We start from the raw sequence: 21,064 nt of genomic DNA on the forward strand, positions 1-21,064 counted from the left end.
GATTAATTTGTACATGACAAGGAAAGATAAAGTTACACAGAAGTGCGTTCAGTTCGCTTAAACGTTTGCTAAGTTGAGGTACGGTGTGTACTGAACGACACGTTTCCCCAAAACGTATTGAACAGACTGACGTACGTTTGGTGGGTGTAGCTTGAAGTGGCCATGCTGACACGGTTCCCCAACCCCTCCGGTCCGGCAAAGTCATAAACCCTGCCTATTTCTCTAATTACATTTTAATCTTGGCCCTAACCTTAAACACACTGCGAACCTAATGATTAACCCTAAATTATAACCAAAAAATGTTTGTTGTCATAAATGTTGACGATATAGATAATGTTGACTACGCTGCGGCCACATTTAGTGGGAACAACGATGTATATAAACCCTGGTTCGCTAATTGCTATGTTTTGGCAATGAGAGACCTTGAAGTCACTGGATCAGCCATATTGGCACTCCCCGGTAGAAGCAGTCCTTTATAGAAATTAATGGAATTCTACAGTATTTCAATTAAATCTTTCAAGACAGAATTACACGTATTTGTTGGTGTAGTGGGGACAGTAACAGAGCTTTCAAAAATGTATACTTTGAGAAAAATGTTTTTATGTTTAGCTCACATAATGTCATGTAAGTATACTAAGGTGTCTGTAATAGAAAACATGTGGCAGAAATGTAGACATTAAATGCATTTCTATAGCTTCTAAAATATTTTTTGGAATGGTGGAAGTGCCAAGATCAGATGGAAGTGCAGTGGCTTCAAAACGGCGCTCCCGGGAAGTCTAGTGTATATAAACATAATTGGTGGGAACCCATGCCCACGCCTTTACCCCAATATCAACATTTTGATCCACCGATAGGGACTTGTCTCCAGGTTATGTGAAAATCCCACACCGACTTCCCGTTCCACTACAGTAGACTACTGTCGCGTCCTGCAGAAACAGATAGAGAAGAGATCCCAGGAAGGGCCTCCACACAGCAGACATGGGCTACATTATTCTGCCACGCCGCCTGTTCCTTTGGTGCATGGCTCTCATTTACATGGTCGCCTTTGTTTCCCTCTACCTGCAGATACCAGGTGAGATATCTAGTTCGCTGTCCCATTTAGCTAGCTAGGATAGCTTTCTTGACAGTTATGAGTGTTATGGTATGCTAGCAGCTGTTAGCCAGCTAGCTAGCCTCCTATAGCATTGTACTCGACTTTGAAGTCAAATATATTTCAAGTTTCATTGCTTTTTTGCATAGCTTTGCATTGGGAACGTGTTCCCCTGTAGCTAGTTATCGAGCTAGCTAGCTAACTAAGCAACTTGTTACTCTGTTGCAGTTGCTAGCTAGTTTAGCTAAGTATTTTTAGCCAGATAACGGTTGACACATTATATTTTATTATACTTAGCCCGACTTCTTTTTGTCTCTAGACACGGGCCCCATATCTTCAAGTAATTTTTAACCTTACTGACCAAGGAAAACGTAGTTTTATATTGGATATTCGATATTCTCCATAATAGTTATTGAACCAAGCTTGCCATGACTATGAAGATGGTATACTCTGAATAAGGCGGATAAAAAAAAAAAGTGAAATCCGAAAACGTATTATGAACTTAAATAGCTCTTAACAAAGTGTTCCATGACTAAAATGATATAATCTGAATTGGGGGTGGATGGACAAAAATCCACGTTTTTTCTGGATGACTATGGAAATGATATATTCTGAATCTGGGGCAGATGGACAAACATCTCTCAAACTGTGTGTAATTAAATCATTTAGTGGAACACATTCTATTTCAGTGACAGCAATATGGGAAGGAAGGGGAGAGGTTGTTATTTGATTTAAGGAGTAATGGTGTTAAAACGCTTAAATTAACTGCTGATATCTTCAGGGGATGTAGTATTTTTAATTATTTATTTTTTTAAGAATTAGTAGGATTTACACCTTCCCTGTCTCTGGTCCACACTTGAGTCAAATTGGTGGCGGTAATCCACCTTAAAGTTTGTTTCCAACCTTAATATACTGCTCAAAAAATAAAGGGAACACTTAAACAACACATCCTAGATCTGAATGAAAGAAATAATCTTATTAAATACTTTTTTCTTTACACAGTTGAATGTGCTGACAACAAAATCACACAAAAATAATCAATGGAAATCCAATTTATCAACCCATGGAGGTCTGGATTTGGAGTCACACTCAAAATTAAAGTGGAAAACCACACTACAGGCTGATCCAACTTTGATGTAATGTCCTTAAAACAAGTCAAAATGAGGCTCAGTAGTGTGTGTGGCCTCCACGTGCCTGTATGACCTCCCTACAACGCCTGGGCATGCTCCTGATGAGGTGGCGGATGGTCTCCTGAGGGATCTCCTCCCAAACCTGGACTAAAGCATCCGCCAACTCCTGGACAGTCTGTGGTGCAACGTGGCGTTGGTGGATGGAACGAGACATGATGTGCTCAATTGGATTCAGGTCTGGGGAACAGGCGGACCAGTCCATAGCATCAATGCCTTCCTCTTGCAGGAACTGCTGACACACTCCAGCCACATGAGGTCTAGCATTGTCTTGCATTAGGAGGAACCCAGGGCCAACCGCACCAGCATATGGTCTCACAAGGGGTCTGAGGATCTCATCTCGGTACCTAATGGCAGTCAGGCTACCTCTGGCGAGCACATGGAGGGCTGTGCGGCCCCCAAAGAAATGCCACCCCACACCATGACTGACCCACCGCCAAACCGGTCATGCTGGAGGATGTTGCAGGCAGCAGAATGTTCTCCACGGCGTCTCCAGACTCTGTCACGTCTGTCACGTGCTCAGTGTGAACCTGCTTTCATCTGTGAAGAGCACAGGGCGCCAGTGGCGAATTTGCCAATCTTGGTGTTCTCTGGCAAATGCCAAACGTCCTGCACTGTGTTGGGCTGTAAGCACAACCCCCCACCTGTGGACGTCGGGCCCTCATACCACCCTCATGGAGTCTGTTTCTGACCGTTTGAGCAGACACATGCACATTTGTGGCCTGCTGGAGGTCATTTTGCAGGGCTCTGGCAGTGCTCCTCCTTGCACAAAGGCGGAGGTAGCGGTCCTGCTGCTGGGTTGTTGCCCTCCTACGGCCTCCTCCATGTCTCCTGATGTACTGGCCTGTCTCCTGGTAGCGCCTACATGCTCTGGACACTACGCTGACAGACACAGCAAACCTTCTTGCCACAGCTCGCATTGATGTGCCATCCTGGATGAGCTGCACTACCTGAGCCACTTGTGTGGGTTGTAGACTCTGTCTCATGCTACCACTAGAGTGAAAGCACCGCCAGCATTCAAAAGTGACCAAAACATCAGCCAGGAAGCCTAGGAACTGAGAAGTGGTCTGTGGTCACCACCTGCTGAACCACTCCTTTATTAGGGGTGTCTTGCTTATTGCCTATAATTTCCACCTGTTGTCTATTCCATTTGCACAACAGCATGTGACATTTATTGTCAATCAGTGTTGCTTCCTAAGTGGACAGTTTGATTTCACAGAAGTGTGATTGACTTGGAGTTACATTGTGTTGTTTAAGTGTTCCCTTAATTTTTTGAGCAGTGTATATCATCCACAGAAGAGGAAGAATCAATTTTGCCTGTATCCATTTTACATTTTAGTCATTTAGCAGACACTCTTATCCAGAGCGACTTACAGTAGTGAATGCATACATTTCATAATTTTTTTTCTCTGTACTGGCCCCCCGTGGGAATCAAACCCACAACCCTGGCGTTGCAAACACCATGCTCTACCAACTGAGCCACACAGGACCGGCGAATCCCCCGGCGAATACATGAGAGGAATGTACCCTACGACGAGAGGCATAGACATTTCGTGAGGTAGCTCTACCAGCTTGAAAGTTGCAGTAGTAATTAGCATTCTTGAAAGTATGCAGATTGAAAGCAAAAACAAAAATGCTGAAATTAAAAAAAAAATAAGCGGGGGATTTTCTCCATCCTCCCCTGATTCTGAATATATAATTTTCATAGTCATGGCACGCTTTCTGTAAGAGCTATTGAAGATTTAAATTCCAAATCTTATTATAAAAACCAAAAGTATGTCAACAACACTTCAAATTAGTTGCTGACAGGTGTGTAAAATCGAGCACACAGCCATGCAATCTCCATAGAACATTGGCAGTAGACTGTGGCACCGTCATAGGAGCTGCCCGGTCAACTGTAAGTGCTGTTATTGTGGAGTGGAAACGTCTAGGAGCAACAACTGCTCAGCCGCGAAGTGGTAGGCCACACAAGCTCACAGAACGAGACCGCCGAAGGCTGAAGCACGTAGCGTGTAAAAATCACTGTTGCAACAGTCACTACCGAGTTTCAAACTGCCTCTGGAAGAAACGTCAGCACGAGAACGGTTTGTCGGGAGCTTCATGAAATGGGTTTCTGTGGCCGAGCAGCCGCACACAAGTCTAAGATCACCATGCTCAATGGCAAGTGTTGGCCAGAGTGGCGTAAAGCTCGCCGCCATTGGACTCTGGAGCAGTGGAAACATGTTCTCTGGAGTGATGAATCACGCTTCACCATCTGGCAGTCGAATCTGGAATTGGCTGATGCCAGGAGAACGCTACCTGCTTAAATGTATTGTGCCAACTGTAAAGTTTGGAGGACAAATAGTGGTCTGGGGCTGTTTTTCATGGTTCGGGCTTGGCCTTTAGTTCCAGTGAAGGGAAATCTTAATGCTACAGCTAGGGTTGCATATTTTGGGGAATATTCGGAGGTGGAAACTTTCCATGGGAATTAACGGGAATATAAGGGAATTAATGGAAATATATGCATATTAATATCATTTAAATGTAGATTTTTTTTTGTTGCATTGGATATATTTACCATATCATATGGAGACATAATTGCAAATGATTAAATCCTTCCAATAGAGAGAGAGAAAAAAATATATTTAGTTACGAATTGAACTTCAATTAAATGAGTTGACGCTTCACATGGGATGATTTCACTGAACAACAAAAGAAAGGGAATATTGAATGATCCCCAATGATCCATCGCATCTACCAAAAACATTTTCACCATACATCTGTAAAATGATAGTCTAGAAACTAAAGCTTTGGTTGTCTTCATCTCAGGCTTCCATGTCTTCTCCCTGGACCTCCTCAATGTCCACCTCTAGAACATCAGACTGAGACCTCATCTTCACTGTCACTTTCCAACATTGTTGAGGATGGCTCGTTGTCAGGCTCAAAAAGCCTCAAATTTGCCCAGATGGACACCAATTTTTCAACCCCTGTATTGGTCAGCCTATTGCGTGCCTAAGGTGTGTGTGTTCCCAAACAAGGACCAGTTGCGCTCTGATGCGGCTGATGTTGGTAGGATTTGGAAGATGATGGAGGCAACAGACAGGATGCTCTGCACCAGACAGGATGCTCTTGCCAGCGTACTTGGGGTCCCACATGTACGCTGTGGCGTGTATGGGCTTCAGGCAGAAGTCTTCACGCATTTTGATGTATTTCAGAACTGCAGTTTCCTCTGCTTGGAGCAGCAGTGAAGTGGGCAGGGCAGTACGGATTTCTTCTCTTATATCTGCAAGCAGAGTCTGAACATCAGACAGGATGGCATTGTCTCCCTCAATCCGTGCAATGGCTACTGCTTTAGGTTTCAGGAGTTTCAGGCTGCTTACCTCTCTATCCCAAAATACATCATCCAGGAGGATCCTCTTGATGGGGCTGTCCATATCGGCAGACTGTGATATGGCCGTTTCTTGGAGAGACTCCTTCCCCTCCAGGAGACTGTCAAACATGATGACAACACCACCCCAACGGGTGTTGCTGGGCAGCTTCAATGTGGTGGTCTTATTCTTCTCACTTTGCTTGGTGAGGTAGATTGCTGCTATAACTTGATGACCCTTCACATGCCTAACCATTTCCTTGGCTCTCTTGTAGAGTGTATCCATTGTTTTCAGTGCCATGATGTCCTTGAGGAGCAGATTCAATGCATGAGCAGCACAGCCAATGGGTGTGATGTGAGGGTAGGGCTCCTCCACTTTAGACCAAGCAGCTTTCATGGTCGCAGCATTGTTTGTCACCAGTGCAAATACCTTCTGTGGTCCAAGTCATTGATGACTGCCTTCAGCTCATCTGCAATGTAGAGACCGGTGTGTCTGTTGTCCCTTGTGTCTGTGTTCTTGTAGAATACTGGTTGAGGGGTGGAGAAGTAGTTAATTATTCCTTGCCCACGAACATTCAACCACCCATCAGAGATGATTGCAATCCAGTCTGCTTTCTCTATGATTTGCTTGACCTTGACTTGAACTCTGTTGAACTCTGCATCCAGCAAATTAGTAGATCAAGCATGTCTGGTTGGAGGGGTGTATGCAGGGAGAAGAACATTCAGAAATCTCTTCCAATACACATTGCCTGTGAGCATCAGAGGTGAACCATACACAGCTCGAGCAAGACATTAATCAGCATTTCTCTGACTACGTTCCTCCATTAAGTCAAAAACACTTCAGATTCCAGGAGGACCATGAGATGTTGCTATCAATAAAGTGTCTGATTCATCATTTTCACCATGAATAGAAGTAGAGGGACTTTTGTCAGAGGTTGCTTGTTGTGAGCGCTGAGGGAACTTTATGCATTTGGCCAGATGATTCTGCAAAGATTTGCATTCTTCACATATGATTTGGCACAGTATTTGCAAATGTACACAGCTTTCCCTTCTAATTAGCTGCAGTGAAAGGTCTCCACACACCAGATAGTGCCCGTGGCATTTTTCTGTAAAGATTAGAAAAAAATGAGTAAAAAAACCCAAATACAATTCCATGTACAGATAAATAGTTAAGCAGTTAGATTAAACAACTCCTTTGTAAGAAGTTTGAAAAAGAAACATGTATGGAAACAGGTGAATGAACACTTCTCAGTTAGCAGGCTCAAGCAAGCTAAAACCCACATGGTAGCCAAAACTAACTAGCAGAAATTATTAAGTTAGAAATGATTTAAACACACTTTGCTGTAGGCTACTATTTACTAGATAACAAAAAATCATGTCATATCAAATATATTCACCCCTCCCAGTATTGTAATCAAAACTTACCAGAAAGCATGTTGTCCTTGGCTCAGACAGTAGTAGTGTGGGCTCAATAGCATCTCATTAGTGTGCAAGATCATGAGAATCAGCTGTACATGTGATGGAAGAATGCACTGTGCATGCAGAGGGTTGCAAATCTATTGAATTGGGGATAGTTTAACTCAAAATATTGCACAAGACTTAGAATTGTCTTGTGTATCCCACAAAAAAAAGCTTCACTGTCATAAGCTAACTTTTTTTGGGATGAATTTAAGCAAAATTCATCAAACTTCCCATGGAAAATTTCCGGAAGAATTCCGACCCTTTGCAACCCTAGCTACAGCATAAAATTACATTCTAGACAATTCTGTGCTTCCAACTTTGTGACAACAGTTTGGGGAAGGTCCTTTTCTTTTTCAGCATGACAATGCCTCTGTGCACAAAGTGAGGTCCATGCAAAAATGGTTTGTCAAGATTGGTGTGTTCGATGGGGTTAACCTCTCTGGGATATATGGGTCCCACCTCGACAACAGCCAGTGAAATTGCAGGGCGCCAAATTCAAAACAACAGAAATCTCGTAATTAAAATTCCTCAAACATACAAGTATTATACACCATTTTAAAGATACACTTCTTGTTAATCTAGCCACAGTGTCTGATTTCAAAAGACTTTATGGTGAAAGCACACCATACGATTATGTTAGGTCAGCGCCTAGTCACAAAAAACATACAGCCATTTTCCAGCCAAAGAGAGGAGTCACAAAAAGCAGAAATAGAGAGAAAATGAATCACTAACCTTTGATCTTCATCAGATGGCACTCATATGACATGTTACACAATACATGTATATTTTGTTCGATAAAGTTCATATTTATATCCAAAAATCAGTTTACTTTGGCGCGTTATGTTCAGTAATGTTTTGCCTCCAAAACATCCAGTAATTTTGCAGGGAGCCACATCAGTTTACAGAAATACTCATCATAAACGTTGATATAAGATACAAGTGTTTTACATAGAATTAAAGAGACACTTCTCCTTAATGCAACCGCTGTGTCAGATTTCAAAAAAGCTTTACGTCAAAAGCGCACACCATGCGATAATCTGAGTACAGCGCTCAGCCACCAAAACAAGCCATACAGATACCCGCCATGTTGTGGAGTCAACAAAAGTCAGAAATAGCATTATAAATATTCACTTACCTTTGATCTTCATCGGAATGCACTCCCAGGAATCCCAGTTCCACAATTAAATGTTTTTGTTCGATAAAGTCCATATTTATGTCCAAATACCTCCTTTTTGTTTGAGCGTTCAGTTCACTATTCCAAATGCACAAAGCGCATGCACTAAGTCCAGACGAAAAGTTGAAAAAGTTGCATTACAGTTTGTAGAAACATGTCAAATGATGTATAGAATCAATCTTTAGGATGTTTTTATCATAAATCTTCAATAATATTCCAACCGGACAATTCCTTTGTATTTAGAAAGGAAAGGGAACGCAGCTCACGGCCGCACTTCGTGACTTAGCTCATTGCATTCTGCCAGACCCCTGATTCCAACAGCTCTTATTCTCTCCCCCTTCACAGTAGAAGCCTGAAGCAACGTTTCTAAAGACTGTTGACATCTAGTGGAAGAAAAAAAAAAAAAAATTAAAATGTATGAAATGTATGCATTCACTACTGTAAGTCGCGCTGGATAAGAGCGTCTGATAAATGACGAATGTAAAAATGACGAATGTAAATCTAGTGGAAGCCTTAGGAAGTGCAATCTGACCCCATTTACACTGTATATTGGATAGGCAATCACTTGAAAAACCACAAACCCTCAGATTTCCCACTTCCTGGTTGGATTTTGTCTCAGGTTTTTGCCTGCCATATGAGTTCTGTTATACTCAGACATCATTCAAACAGTTTTAGAAACTTAAGTGTTTTCTATCCAAATCTACTAATAATATGCATATTCTAGCTTTTGGGCCTGAGTAGCAGGCAGTTTACTCTGGGCACCTTATTCATCCATGCTACTCAATACTGCCCCCAGATCCAAAAATAAGTTTTAAGCCCTGACATCAACCCTATTGAACACCTTTGGGATGAATTGGAACGCCGACTGCAAGCCAGGCCTGATCGCCCAACAGCAATGCCCGACCTCACTAATGCTATTGTGGCTGAATTGAATCAAGTCCCTGCAGCAATGTTACAATATCTAGTGGAAAGCCTTCCCAGAAGAGTGGGGGCTGTTATAGCAGCAAAGGGGGGGACGAGCAGGTGTCCACATACTTTGGCCATGTAGTGTACTATCTTCATAGTCATGGCATACTTGGTTCAATAGCTATTGCGGAGAGAGAACCAAATGTCCAATATAAAACAAATTTTATCTAGGTGTTCACCTTAGGCTAGTAGGGGTTTTCCTCCTATGGAACTACATCCTAAAGTAAACCTCCATTACATGTTACTTCTTCTCCCTGTTGACAAGTTGTGTGTTTTCCAGGCCTGTATGGAAATGATGGCCTGTTACCAGCGCGGTGGCAACTGCGGTACAGTGGTAAGGCTCTCTGGGAGCAGCTCCTCTCCTCTCCCACCTTACTGTGGCTCGCGCCACGTCTGGGTGAGTTCCTAATCAACATTTTAGCAATGTGTTGTGACTAACTAATCATTTGAATCATAAATCGAATAGACTCTTAGACTCTAAACTGTATTCTAGGTCTTGACACCCAGACTGCCATGGAGCTGCTCTGCCTGCTGGGGGCAGCACTGAGCCTGGCTGCTACAGTACTGGAATCACTCAGAGACAGCATGGTGTTTCTATTTCTCTGGATCATATACCTGTCAATGTACCAGGTCAGTTATACCACACACACACATACACACACTTCTGTAGCGGGGAGCCCGTATACAGTACGCCTGATCTCTGACTCTGCCTGTTGTTCCAGGTGGGACAGGTCTTCCTCTACTTCCAGTGGTGAGTTGTGTGTGTGCCACGCCCAGAGAGTGAATGCCACCCTGAGGTTGCATGTTAATTAACACCCCAGTACTGCTGTTAGTGTGTGTATGAGACTGAGTAGTCTTGGCAGTAAGCTGATGTGTATGTGTGATTGGTGCTCCTACTGCTGTGCAACTGCATCTGTCAGGTGCCAGATTATAAACACTATAACACATTGATAACAACATCACCATAGTAGCATCATGATGAAAACACTACAACAGCAGCCCTGTCTGGGCATGCTCAGTCTCTGGGTTCTAACACTCTCTCCACCTTGCTTATTCTCCTTCTCCTTTCCCTTTCTCTGCGACGGCATCCAGGGACTCTCTTCTCCTGGAGACTGGGTTCCTCTGTGTGCTCATCGCCCCGGTGACGTCTTTGCGGGGGTGGCGAGCGGGCAGGGAGCACGACCCTGTGACCTTCTGGTTGGTCCGTTGGCTGCTGTTCAGACTGATGTTCGCCTCCGGAGTGGTCAAACTCACCTCCCGCTGCCCTACCTGGTGGGGCCTCACAGGTAGCTGTGTGTGTTGCATAATTGCTCAGGCAGGTCACCTAACTCATCAGACATGTTACTGCCACTCAGACTGCTGTTTCTGAGTGTTTTCCTCTCCCCTGATGTACCACAGAGACCCAGTGTATCGCACCGTCTCTGGCCTGTGTGTGTGTAATGTGTATATCTCTCTAGCCCTCACATATCATTGAGGCCCAGTGTAGCTACACCCCTAGCCTGTTGATATGAGCCTCTAACATGTGGTGGTGTGTGTCTCTAGCACTGACATATCACTATGAGACCCAGTGTATCCCTACACCCTTGGCCTGGTTTGCCCACCAGCTGCCTGTCTGGTGGCATAAGCTGTCTGTGGTAGCCACCTTCGCCATTGAGATCGCTGCTCCATTCCTCTTCCTCAGCCCTCTACGACGACTTCGCCTCGGGGCCTTCTACATGCAGGTCAGATTAACTCTGTATGTTGTAGCATTTTGTCATCAACAGTTTGGGGACTTGGTCTGTCTCCCCCCTCTGGCAGGTAGGTGAAGTGCAGTGTTTTCTGTCACCCCTGTGGTGTTTAGGTGTTACTGCAAGTGCTGATCATCCTGTCTGGAAACTATAACTTCTTCAACCTCCTGACTCTGACAATGTGTCTGTCTCTGCTGGACGACGAGCATATATACTTCTGGCTACGCAAGAAATACACTCCTAACCCTAACCAAGGTACACACACTCTGACACATACACACTGTGTAGGTAACTTGCATTGAGGACAGTCAGTCAGTTACTGTAGGCAGGATGTGACGTGTACTCCCTGTTTCTGTCTCTGCTCCAATCAGGTTCCTCGTTGCGGTGGGCAGGGTTTGTGGTGGAGATCGCAGTCTGGGCTCTAATTGGCTTGGGAACGGTCACATGGTTTGACCTGCAGATCAACTGGGACGAGGGGACTGTCTCCTCCAGGACAGGTGTGTGTGTGCGTGTCAGTTATCAGCTGTAGTAGATAATCATTGTTTTGACTGTTATTGCTGGTTATCTCCTCAGTGTTTACCTTCCACCAGTTTAACCAGTTCCTGAAGACTGTCACCTTCCCCTCGGTCTGGCTGGGAGTACTGTCTCTCACCTGGGAACTAGTCTCTGCCATGTTCAGGTAGCGCACACACACACACCTCTCTGGGAAAGTGGTCTGTTCTGTGTGTTGTCTTGGTGTGTGTCGAGTGTTTCTTCAGGAGGCTTTGGGATACTGCTGTGTGTGTATTTACATGTGTGTCTGTGTGTGTTCTGTAGGTGTGCGTGTGTGGAAGGGTTCTTCAAGAGGTTTTTGGGTACAGTCCAGTGGACAGTGTTTGGTGCTGCTGCTGTCTCTATGTTTGCCATCAGTCTGGTGAGTAGAACACTCTAGAACAGTGGTTCCCAACCCTTTTCATTTACTGTACCAACTGAATTTAGCTCTGCCTGGAGTATCCCTGAAGTACCCCTTCATGTGTGACTCATCTCATGAGTCTTCTGAAGTACTCCCTATGAATAGGCCAAGTACCCCAGGGTTCCTAGTACCCCTGGTTGATAGGCCAAGTACCCCCAGGGTTCCTAGTACCCCTGGTTGATAGGCCAAGTACCCCAGGGTTCCTAGTACCCCTGGTTGATAGGCCCAAAGAGCCCCAGGTTCTAGAACCCCTGGTTGATATTGTGCCAATTACCAGGGTTCCTAGAAATCCCCTGGTTGCGAAGTACCCCCAGGGTTCCTAGTACCCCTGGTTGATAGGCCAATTACCCCCAGGGTTCCTAGTACCCCTGGTTGATAGGCCAAGTACCCCAGGGTTCCTAGTACCCCCGGTTGGGAACCACTGATCTAGAATAATGGTACCTGCTCTCAGGTAAGGCATGTCATACTTTGTGTGTTCCAGCATGTTCTTGTTCACCTGTATAGAATATGATTCTAACAGCAGTGTGTGTGTTTGTCCAGGTCCCATTCACCTTCATAGAGTATGACAGTAATGCCAGTGTGTGGCCGAAAGTGCGTCAGGGTTATGATGCTGTCAGTCGTTACCAGCTAGTCAACTCCTACGGCCTGTTCAGACGCATGACTGGGGTGGGGGCGGCCCGAGGTGGTCATCGAAGGATCCATGGATAAAGTCACCTGGACGGTAGGGGTGTGTTTGTGTGGGAGAGGTATATGGAGAGGTGGTTTTTTGCCCGTTTGTAATGTTTCTGTTATCAGTAGTAATCTGTTTAAAAGCTGAAGTTAACCAAGGCATTTAAAAAAAAAATCCAACTTTAATTGTCTCCGTTGTCCTACCCTCTCTCTCTCTCTCTCGCTCTCTCTCTCTCTCTCTCTCTCTCTCTCTCTCTCTCCTCCTCCCTCCTCTAGGAGATAGAATTTATGTATAAGCCAGGGAACCTCAGTGCCCCTCCCTCGGTCATCACCCCTCATCAGCCACGGCTGGACTGGCAGATGTGGTTTGCAGCCCTGGGAACACATGCACACTCTCCCTGGTTCACCAGCCTAATGTACAGACTGCTGCAGGGCAAGACGGACGGTAGGGTGTACACACTTCTTCTTTTTGAGGTTAATGGCAGTGCATTACTGCCAATACAGCCACATTAACACAAACTGTATTGTATTTACTGTATTGTTAAAATATCTTAACGTTTGCCCCCTCTCTCTCCAGTGATTGAGCTCATCCAGTCAGATGTGTCTCAGTACCCGTTCCACCAGCAGCCTCCCATGTACCTCAGAGCTCACCGCTACAAATACTGGTTCACTAAATCACTAGCTGATGGGTTAGTACATTCTCTCTCTCACACATACACACAGAGAACCGATGGGTGATGAGGTAGTTGATTCAAGTTGCGCAGCAATAATCTGAATGTCGACATCTTTTGAGGAAATGCAGAAATCATCAGTTAACGTGCGAGTCAGTGTCACAGCTGACATTTTATGTGTGTTGTAGGTCGTATCCTCAGCGCTGGTGGAGGAGGGTGTACATGGAGGAGTTCTATCCCACAGTGTATCTGGGCGACACTTTCCTGGAGAGCATGCTTAGCCAGCATGGACTCAAGGTACAGTGCATTTGGAAAGTACTCAGACCCCTTTACTTTTTCCACATTTTGTTACGTTACAGCTAGTGTTGCACCGATATGACATTTTTGACCGATAACGATATCTGATATTTTCCTTCCCCAAAAAACTATACCGATTATTAAAAATGTTAGCGGCCTTTTAAGCATTTTAGTACAGTTAAATAGTTTAAAACACACACACACACTGACCAAAAGGTTATTTTGTTGACATTTACGTATGTCCCCATTACCAGTAAAAATCAAAACCTATTTCTTTCACTTACTTGCTGTGCTGTTTTGTTCATTTGTTCAGTCTCAACCAGAATTTCAGTTCTGTACCTTTCCAAATTATCCAATCAATTGAATTTACCACGGTGGACTTCAATCAAGTTGTAGAAACATCTTAAGGGTGATCAATGGAAACAGGAGGCACCTGAGCACATTGTTTAATCTCATAGCAAAGAGTCTGAATACTCATGTAAATAAGGTGTTTCAGTTTTTATTCTCTAAAAACCTGTTTTCGCTTTGTTATTATGTGGTATTGTGTGTAGATTAAGGATTTTTATTTATTTAATCCATTTTAGAATAAACGTAACAAAATTTGCAAAAAGTTAATACTTTACGAATGCACTGTAACTAACTACCCATAGTTCTCAGCAAGCACTAAGTGTGTGAGTCCTGTATGTCCTTGTGTGTGTGTGTGTGTGTGTGTGTGTGTAGGATAAGTCCCTCCCTCGGCATGTGTCTGAGGCAGCTGTGCCCCAGGTGGTGAAGTGGGTGCGCTCTCAGGTGAGGGGTGTGTCTGCCCCCCTGCTGCTCTGGAGCCTCCTCTTCTGCAGTGTCGCCCTCTGTCTGCTCCGGGGACTGCAGCTGGAAATTACACTCAAGACCAAACCTACTGCAGCCAAGGCTGAACCAAAACCCACAGCTACACCCCACCACCCTGATGCTAAGGAGGCCAATTCCAACGACAAATATGGTCTAGGACAAAGACAGGAGGAGGGGCGGGAGGAGGAGGAGGAGCAGCAGCAGGAGGAGGAGGAGGAGGAGGTTGATGCAGAAGAGGATGAGCGAAGAGGGGAAGACGAGGAGAGTGAAATTGAAGAGAACGATGTAAGAGATGAAGTGGAAGAAGAAGAGGATGGAGAAGAAGAAGAGGGGAGTGTTGACTGACAGTCTCAAGAAGTAAAGAGTTTCCTCCTGACCCCTGAACATGGGATTTGGTAGCCCTCCCTTCCACTCACTCTGTCTCGGTGTCCTAGTGCTCAGGAGAAAGCTTCCTGTCTTGACTACCTGTCTGCCTTTCCCTAACAATAACCTTCTAACCAAAGAATTTCGTTGATGCTTTGTTCTACATTTGACAATCACTTTATTTGAAATGAATAGACAGTTTTTCAATTATCTATAGTATTATTACAATCGAGAGAAAATAACTTTTTTGTCAGTGTCCTTTTAATTGTGGGGGGGGGTGTGTGTGTGTGTGTGTGTGTGTGTGTGTGTGTGTGTGTGTGTGTGTGTGTGTGTGTGTGTGTGTGTGTGTGTGTGTGTTAAAGGGTGTTTGGTTTGCCACTGTGGTCCTTTGCTTTGCTGCCAGATATAATGTACTGAATCACCAATGCTGCACTTTCCCGCCAAGTGTCTTTCCACATTTGAAAAAAACATCACATCCATGAATGGAAAATGTTCATGTTTTTGTATCATTTATAATAAAGATAGGAAATGTATCCATTTGGTTCTTCATTATTAGACAAATTCAAAGTGATCTGACAATTGTAAACCATATGAATTGTAATCAGCATTCTAAGCAACAAACACTTTTAGAATGTTCTGTCATTAGAATATAATGTAGTTGACTTACAGATGACAACAACATGGTAAAGGCTATCCAGGTCTGTTGAAGATAAAGCTAATAGTGTTCCCCATATCTGAGGAGATGGGCTGGTGTTGCTGCTGGATATGATCTCTATGAAGGTGTGAGAGAGGGCGGGAAAGAAATGGATTGTGATACTTAATTGGTTTATGAAACATTTGAGGTGGGAGTAGGTGTGTGTGGCTGCCCCATCTGTCTGTGTGTCACCACTTCAGTACCCCAGGACAGTACTTGTCGATGAGAGACTGGTAGTATGGCTTCAACTTCTTTATGTCAGGCAGCTCAGTGGTCTTGGTGTAGAGATCAAACTTACTGTAGGGGTCAAATGTTCGAGGTCAAACTGACTGCGGAGAGGGTAGAGGAAAATCTATTTGTGTGTGTGTGAGACGTACTTGAACTCGCGAACCCAGGGAATCATGCTCATGTCCTTGTCATCACAGAGGTGCATGTAGTCTCCATGGGAGTGCCAGGGGTAGAAGGAATGGAACCGGATCATATACAGACCCTGGCGCGGGACAGCAGAGGAGTTAACACTCTGAGCAGCAGGGTTTTTGTAAACCTGTATTCTCTTTGCTAATGTAGAACCATAGACCCCCATTCTCACCTCTTCTGGGATGGTGCACTTGTTGAACTTCATGACCCTGTAGAGATACTCTGGAACAAACACAGATAACACTTGTTGAACTTCATGACCCTGTAGAGATACTCTGGAACAAACACAGATAACACTTGTTGAACTTCATGACCCTGTAGAGATACTCTGGAACAAACACAGATAACACTTGTTGAACTTCATGACCCTGTAGATATACTCTGGAACAAACAACACAGACAGCAGTTCAGTAGTGTTACTCTGCAGGCCCATGTGCCTTACAGTGGTGACTGTGTGTATGTCTGTGTTACTCACCATCATGGCCCCAGGACATGAGCACATTGTCCAGCCCACAGTTTGGCTTATAGATCCCACACTCAGAACTAGAGCGGGGAGAAGGAAGAGAGGTGATGAGGTGAATAAGAGGTTACCATCTAAATGATGTATGTAAGATGGCACATTCACTTTTGTATATACATGTCTGATAAATGGCATAATGTAAACACTTCTCCAGGCTGGCTTGTAGCCGGCATGTTGTGCAGTGAATGATGGGGTTTGATTAGACTTTTTGATTAGATTGGTAAAAAGAGAAGTGTAACAGTACTTGTAAGCAGGGTTTTGTCATCGGGGTTGTCCACGAAGGTACTGCCTCGAAACACAATGCCATTCTGGAACCTGCACCCCACTGGGAATGTGTCCCCCACTACAGCCCACTGCAGGACAGGGACACAGTGCAGTTAGCCTAGCGTTGCCTAACATCACAACCTGTATCAGGGTAACATTGAGAGGTATTCACCTGGGGTTCCCCTGACAGAGCCATGATCTTCCCAATGTCATGGATCAGCCCCACCAACTGGAACCAGTCTGGAGAGGGAGGAGAGATAAGGATAGGAGTTGTGAACCATGTGTGTATGCGTACTTGTGTGTGTGCGTGTGTTTGCCTTTGTGGGGGTGTTCCCTGCGGATGCCCTCAGCGGTCTGGAAGGCGTGGTATGAGTTGGGGAAGTCGACGTCAGGGTCGGACTCATCAACCAGCTGGTCCAGAGATATGACGGCTTCCATCACCTCCATCTGGGCATGCCCACAACCTGACCACTCAGAGTGCTGCAGAGGAGAGGAGGAGTGGGGAAGGTTAATGAGTAGTATGTTCATGTTATCTGCAACATTAGACGATATTACAAAACATCTTACATGTTAACAGTCACAGTTCCACTCCTTGTTAAACATTACAGGTTGGTTTAGCCTGCTCTCCTGACACACACACACACACACACACAGTTGTTTGCATTTGCGCTGAACCTGTCTTGACAGACTCACCTTCTGCTTTACAAAGTCCAGGGTCTGGTTGGTGTGCATCAGCTTGTATGTGTTATACACACGATCAATCAGACTCCCGCTCTGTTACGCACACACATACACACATTACAGATGTATTGTGATTACCAGCCTTACAACCATGGTAAAAAAATCATACTGCTTTACTGACCTCAAAATTCCTGTATTCTGTCTTGTCCTTGTCTTTCTGCTCCAGGTCTAAGATGGGACGGTATGCCAGAGATGGGTCTGGACCCTGAAACCGATAGACAGAGGGACAGAAAGAAGGTAAAGTACACATCTTAACATGGCGAATGTGATAGAAAACACCATACGTTTCAAATTGAAATATTAGACATCTACAAAGATTTAACCTGTAGCAGTAGATCACACAAAATCTTATTTGATTATCAGATGCATGATAACACCAAGTTAAACTTACACATACAGACAGACACATTAGACAGACACATTTGCTACAACAATCCTGCAGAAACAGGCAATGTGTGGGTTATATTAATTATATTATATTAATGTTGTAGGCCTTGATGTATTTTTCTTAAGGGAAAATCAAGTCTGAAGTGTCAGTGTAAATTAAAAACTTCAGAAGCCTTTTTAAACCTTTACATTTCCTGCATTACAGGAAAGTTTTCCTGCAACAGGCTGATCAAAGTGAAGATCCTACATCTGTAATAGCTAAATATATTTGTTCTACTTTTCTACAGTCATACGTACAATATTGACGACCCTCATGGTGAGGTCAGTCCGTCAGTCCGTCCGGGTATGAGTAAGTATGGGTCTGCTAGCTCCTCTAAAGTGCAGCCCCAGACCCTGTCCTGTATATACCCCTCTGGTTTAATACTTATGTCATACACCCTCACAGCATACAGGTAGTGATAGTTTAACTCAGCCCCCACTGAGATAACAACGACTAACGGGGTTCATCTGGCTGGACTACTCTGTGTGTACGTGTGTGCGGCGTGTTTGTTTTCCTCGAGAGAACAGTGAGTCTTTAACCATGATCAGCAGGTATCTGGTTTGGGCTGGTCTTGAGAGTTTTGTGTTTGTCTCTGTGTTATATATTATCATTTTCTTTACCTTTATTTAACTAGGCACGTCAGTTAAGAACAAATTCAAAAACGCCCTATGGGACTGCCAATCATGGCCGGTTGTGATACAGACTGGAATCGAACAAGGGTCTGTAGTGACGCCTCTAGCACTGAGGTGCAGTGCCTTAGGACCGCTGCACCACTCGGGGAGCCCCCTGTTGAGTGGTGGAATGTCTGGCTTTTTTCCAACATAACAAACAACAAAACAAATAGAATAAAAACATCCATAGTTGATGCTTGAAAAGAAGAACGGAGAGAGATCACCAGAGGTGAACATCATGCGAGGAGACAGTGAATGCCTGTTTGAACTGTATTACCCCAGGTAACGTGAGGTTACCAAATCAAGCCAAATCAATGCTTGTGCTTCTAGTTTTGACAGTGCCGTAATATCTAACAAGTAATCTAACAATTCCACAACAACTACCTAGTACACAAAATCTAAAGGGATGGAATAAGAATATGTATGTACATGTAAATATATAGATGATTGATGGCCGATCGACATAGGCAAAATGCAGTAGATGGTATAAGATACTATATATATATATATATAATATATATATATATATATATATATATATATATATATATATATATATATGAGATGAGTAATGTAAGATATGTAAACATTGTTAAAGGGGTATTATTTAAAGTGACTAAAGTGATCCATTTATTAAAGTGGCCAATGATTTGAGTCTGTATGTAGGAAGCAGCCTCTCTGAGTTAGTGATTTCTGTTTAACAGTCTGATGGCCTTGAGATAGAATCTGTTTTTCAGTCGGTCGCAGCTTTGATGCACCTGTACTGACCTCACCTTCTGGATGTTAGCAGGGTGAACAGGCAGGGGCTCGGGTTGTTGTCCTTGATGATCTTTTTGGCCTTCCTGTTACATCGGGTGCTGTAGGTGTCCTGGAGGGCAGGTAGTTTGTCCCCGGTGATGCGTTGTACAGACCGCACCACCCTCTGGAGAGCCTTGCGGTTGAGGGCGTAATTTGTTTAGTTTTTAAAATTTTTGCTCTACCCAAAAATTTACAACCAACTAATTGCAGCATTTACCACAAAAATGGAAGAGGCAAGTAGATGGAGGGGGAAAAGGCAGGGAACTTGTATGTCGGCCCTGTATTACAAGAACATAAATGGTTAAAGAAAAGTGTGATAAATAAAAGCGTATACCAATTTCATTTAAGGACAAAAAACTGACAGCTGTGCCATATAAATTGCAAAATAGTTAGGAAGAGATTTTAGATGTACCCATTCCACTGGCACATGGTTTATGAATTGATATGCAAAACAACGCCCGGATTCAAAATTCTAATTTTTCTACTTAAATTTCTATACAAAATTCTTGCAACCAATAGAATGTTATGTATATGGTGGATACAATCTTCCCAGTTCTGCAGATTTTTCTGTGAGGAAGCAGTGTCATTAGATAATTTATTTTGCTATTGTCCATATGTAGCTTTCGTTTTTGGTCATGGGTCCAGGAATGGCTGAAGAATTGCAACATTTGCCTAGAACTAACACTGCAGATTGCAATACTGGGTGATTTGAAAAGCTGCAGTCAATCAATCAATAATATAATAATTATTTTAGCAACATTTTTCATTTTTAATTTACAATCTGTAGAAGCTATGAGAATAGAAAGGTTCAGTACTTTTGTGAGCTTCTCAGCACAGTTGAAAATATATAGCAAATAGAAATCCAAAATGGATGGTGTTGAGAGATGGGAGGGGTTGAATGGAGCTAAAGGGTGGTACTAATAACAAAATAACCAATGTAAAACATACGGGGTCTGTAAAATGTATATAAAAGGGTCAGAAATGTTTGTTGAAATAGCAGTTACAAATAGAACATCAGAACTAGAGGAAGGACTAAAAACAAACAAAAATATAACTATTGTAAAATAGATTGTGTCTGTAATTGTGTAGAAGATGTAGAAGCCTAAGTGTTATTGTTTTATTACTTTACTCCAATTGGGGAAAGGGTGGTAGGGTTTTGTGGGGGAATAATACATGTATTTAAAAAAAAAAAAAAAAGTATGTATATCTATATATGTAATGTGTATATGTATGCATATGTGTATATGGATGTATATATTTACCAAAAAAAAAAAGGGGATTGGATATGATGCAGACAATTACATTGGTGGAAGCAACAATCTTTCCGAATGTTATACGTGATCCACCCCTTAAAAAAAAAACATTCTTCAGTCTCCTGAGGGTTGCGAAAGCGCTGTTCGCTTCTTCATCATACTGTCTGTGTGGACCATTTCAGTTTGTCTGTGATGTGTTCGCCAAGGAAATTAAAACTTTCCACCTTATCCACTACTGTCCTGTGGATGGGGGGGCTCCCTCTGCTGTTTCCTGACATCAACGATCATCTCCTTTGTTTTGTTGGCGTTGAGTGAGAGGTTGTTTCCTGACACCCACACTCCGAGTGCCCTCTCCTCCCCTCTGTGGGCTGTCTTGTCGTTGTTGGTAATCAAGCCCCACTACTGTTGTCATCCGCCAAACGTTGATGATTGAGTTGGAGGCGTGCATGGCCACCACAGTCGTGTGTGAACAGGGAGTACAAGAGGTGGCTGAGCCCGCACCCTTTGTGTGGCTCCAGTATTTGAGGATCAGCGAAGTGGAGATGTTG

The 21,064-nt window shown here is 43.7% G+C and overlaps 1 protein-coding gene and 1 pseudogene across 1 annotated transcript; one reads left to right on the forward strand and one right to left on the reverse strand.

Moving 5' to 3' along the window:
* Nucleotides 1-766: 766 nt before the first annotated feature.
* On the forward strand, nt 767-14,995 carry LOC123724473 (lipase maturation factor 2-like). Its single transcript, XM_045688245.1, is given in 16 exon segments — nt 767-1,072; nt 9,505-9,621; nt 9,718-9,854; nt 9,947-9,975; nt 10,317-10,510; nt 10,767-10,945; nt 11,065-11,206; nt 11,323-11,448; nt 11,525-11,630; nt 11,768-11,864; nt 12,444-12,571; nt 12,573-12,624; nt 12,849-13,017; nt 13,150-13,261; nt 13,432-13,540; nt 14,261-14,995. Coding segments are annotated over 16 exon segments (2,244 nt in total). The 5' UTR covers nt 767-978; the 3' UTR covers nt 14,714-14,995.
* A 16-nt stretch (nt 14,996-15,011) lies between these two features.
* On the reverse strand, nt 15,012-18,286 carry LOC123724474 (inositol oxygenase-like; annotated as a pseudogene).
* Nucleotides 18,287-21,064: the final 2,778 nt, after the last annotated feature.

The sequence above is a fragment of the Salmo salar genome, chromosome ssa10, assembly GCF_905237065.1.
Source record: "Salmo salar chromosome ssa10, Ssal_v3.1, whole genome shotgun sequence".
Taxonomy (NCBI): Eukaryota; Metazoa; Chordata; class Actinopteri; order Salmoniformes; family Salmonidae; genus Salmo; species Salmo salar.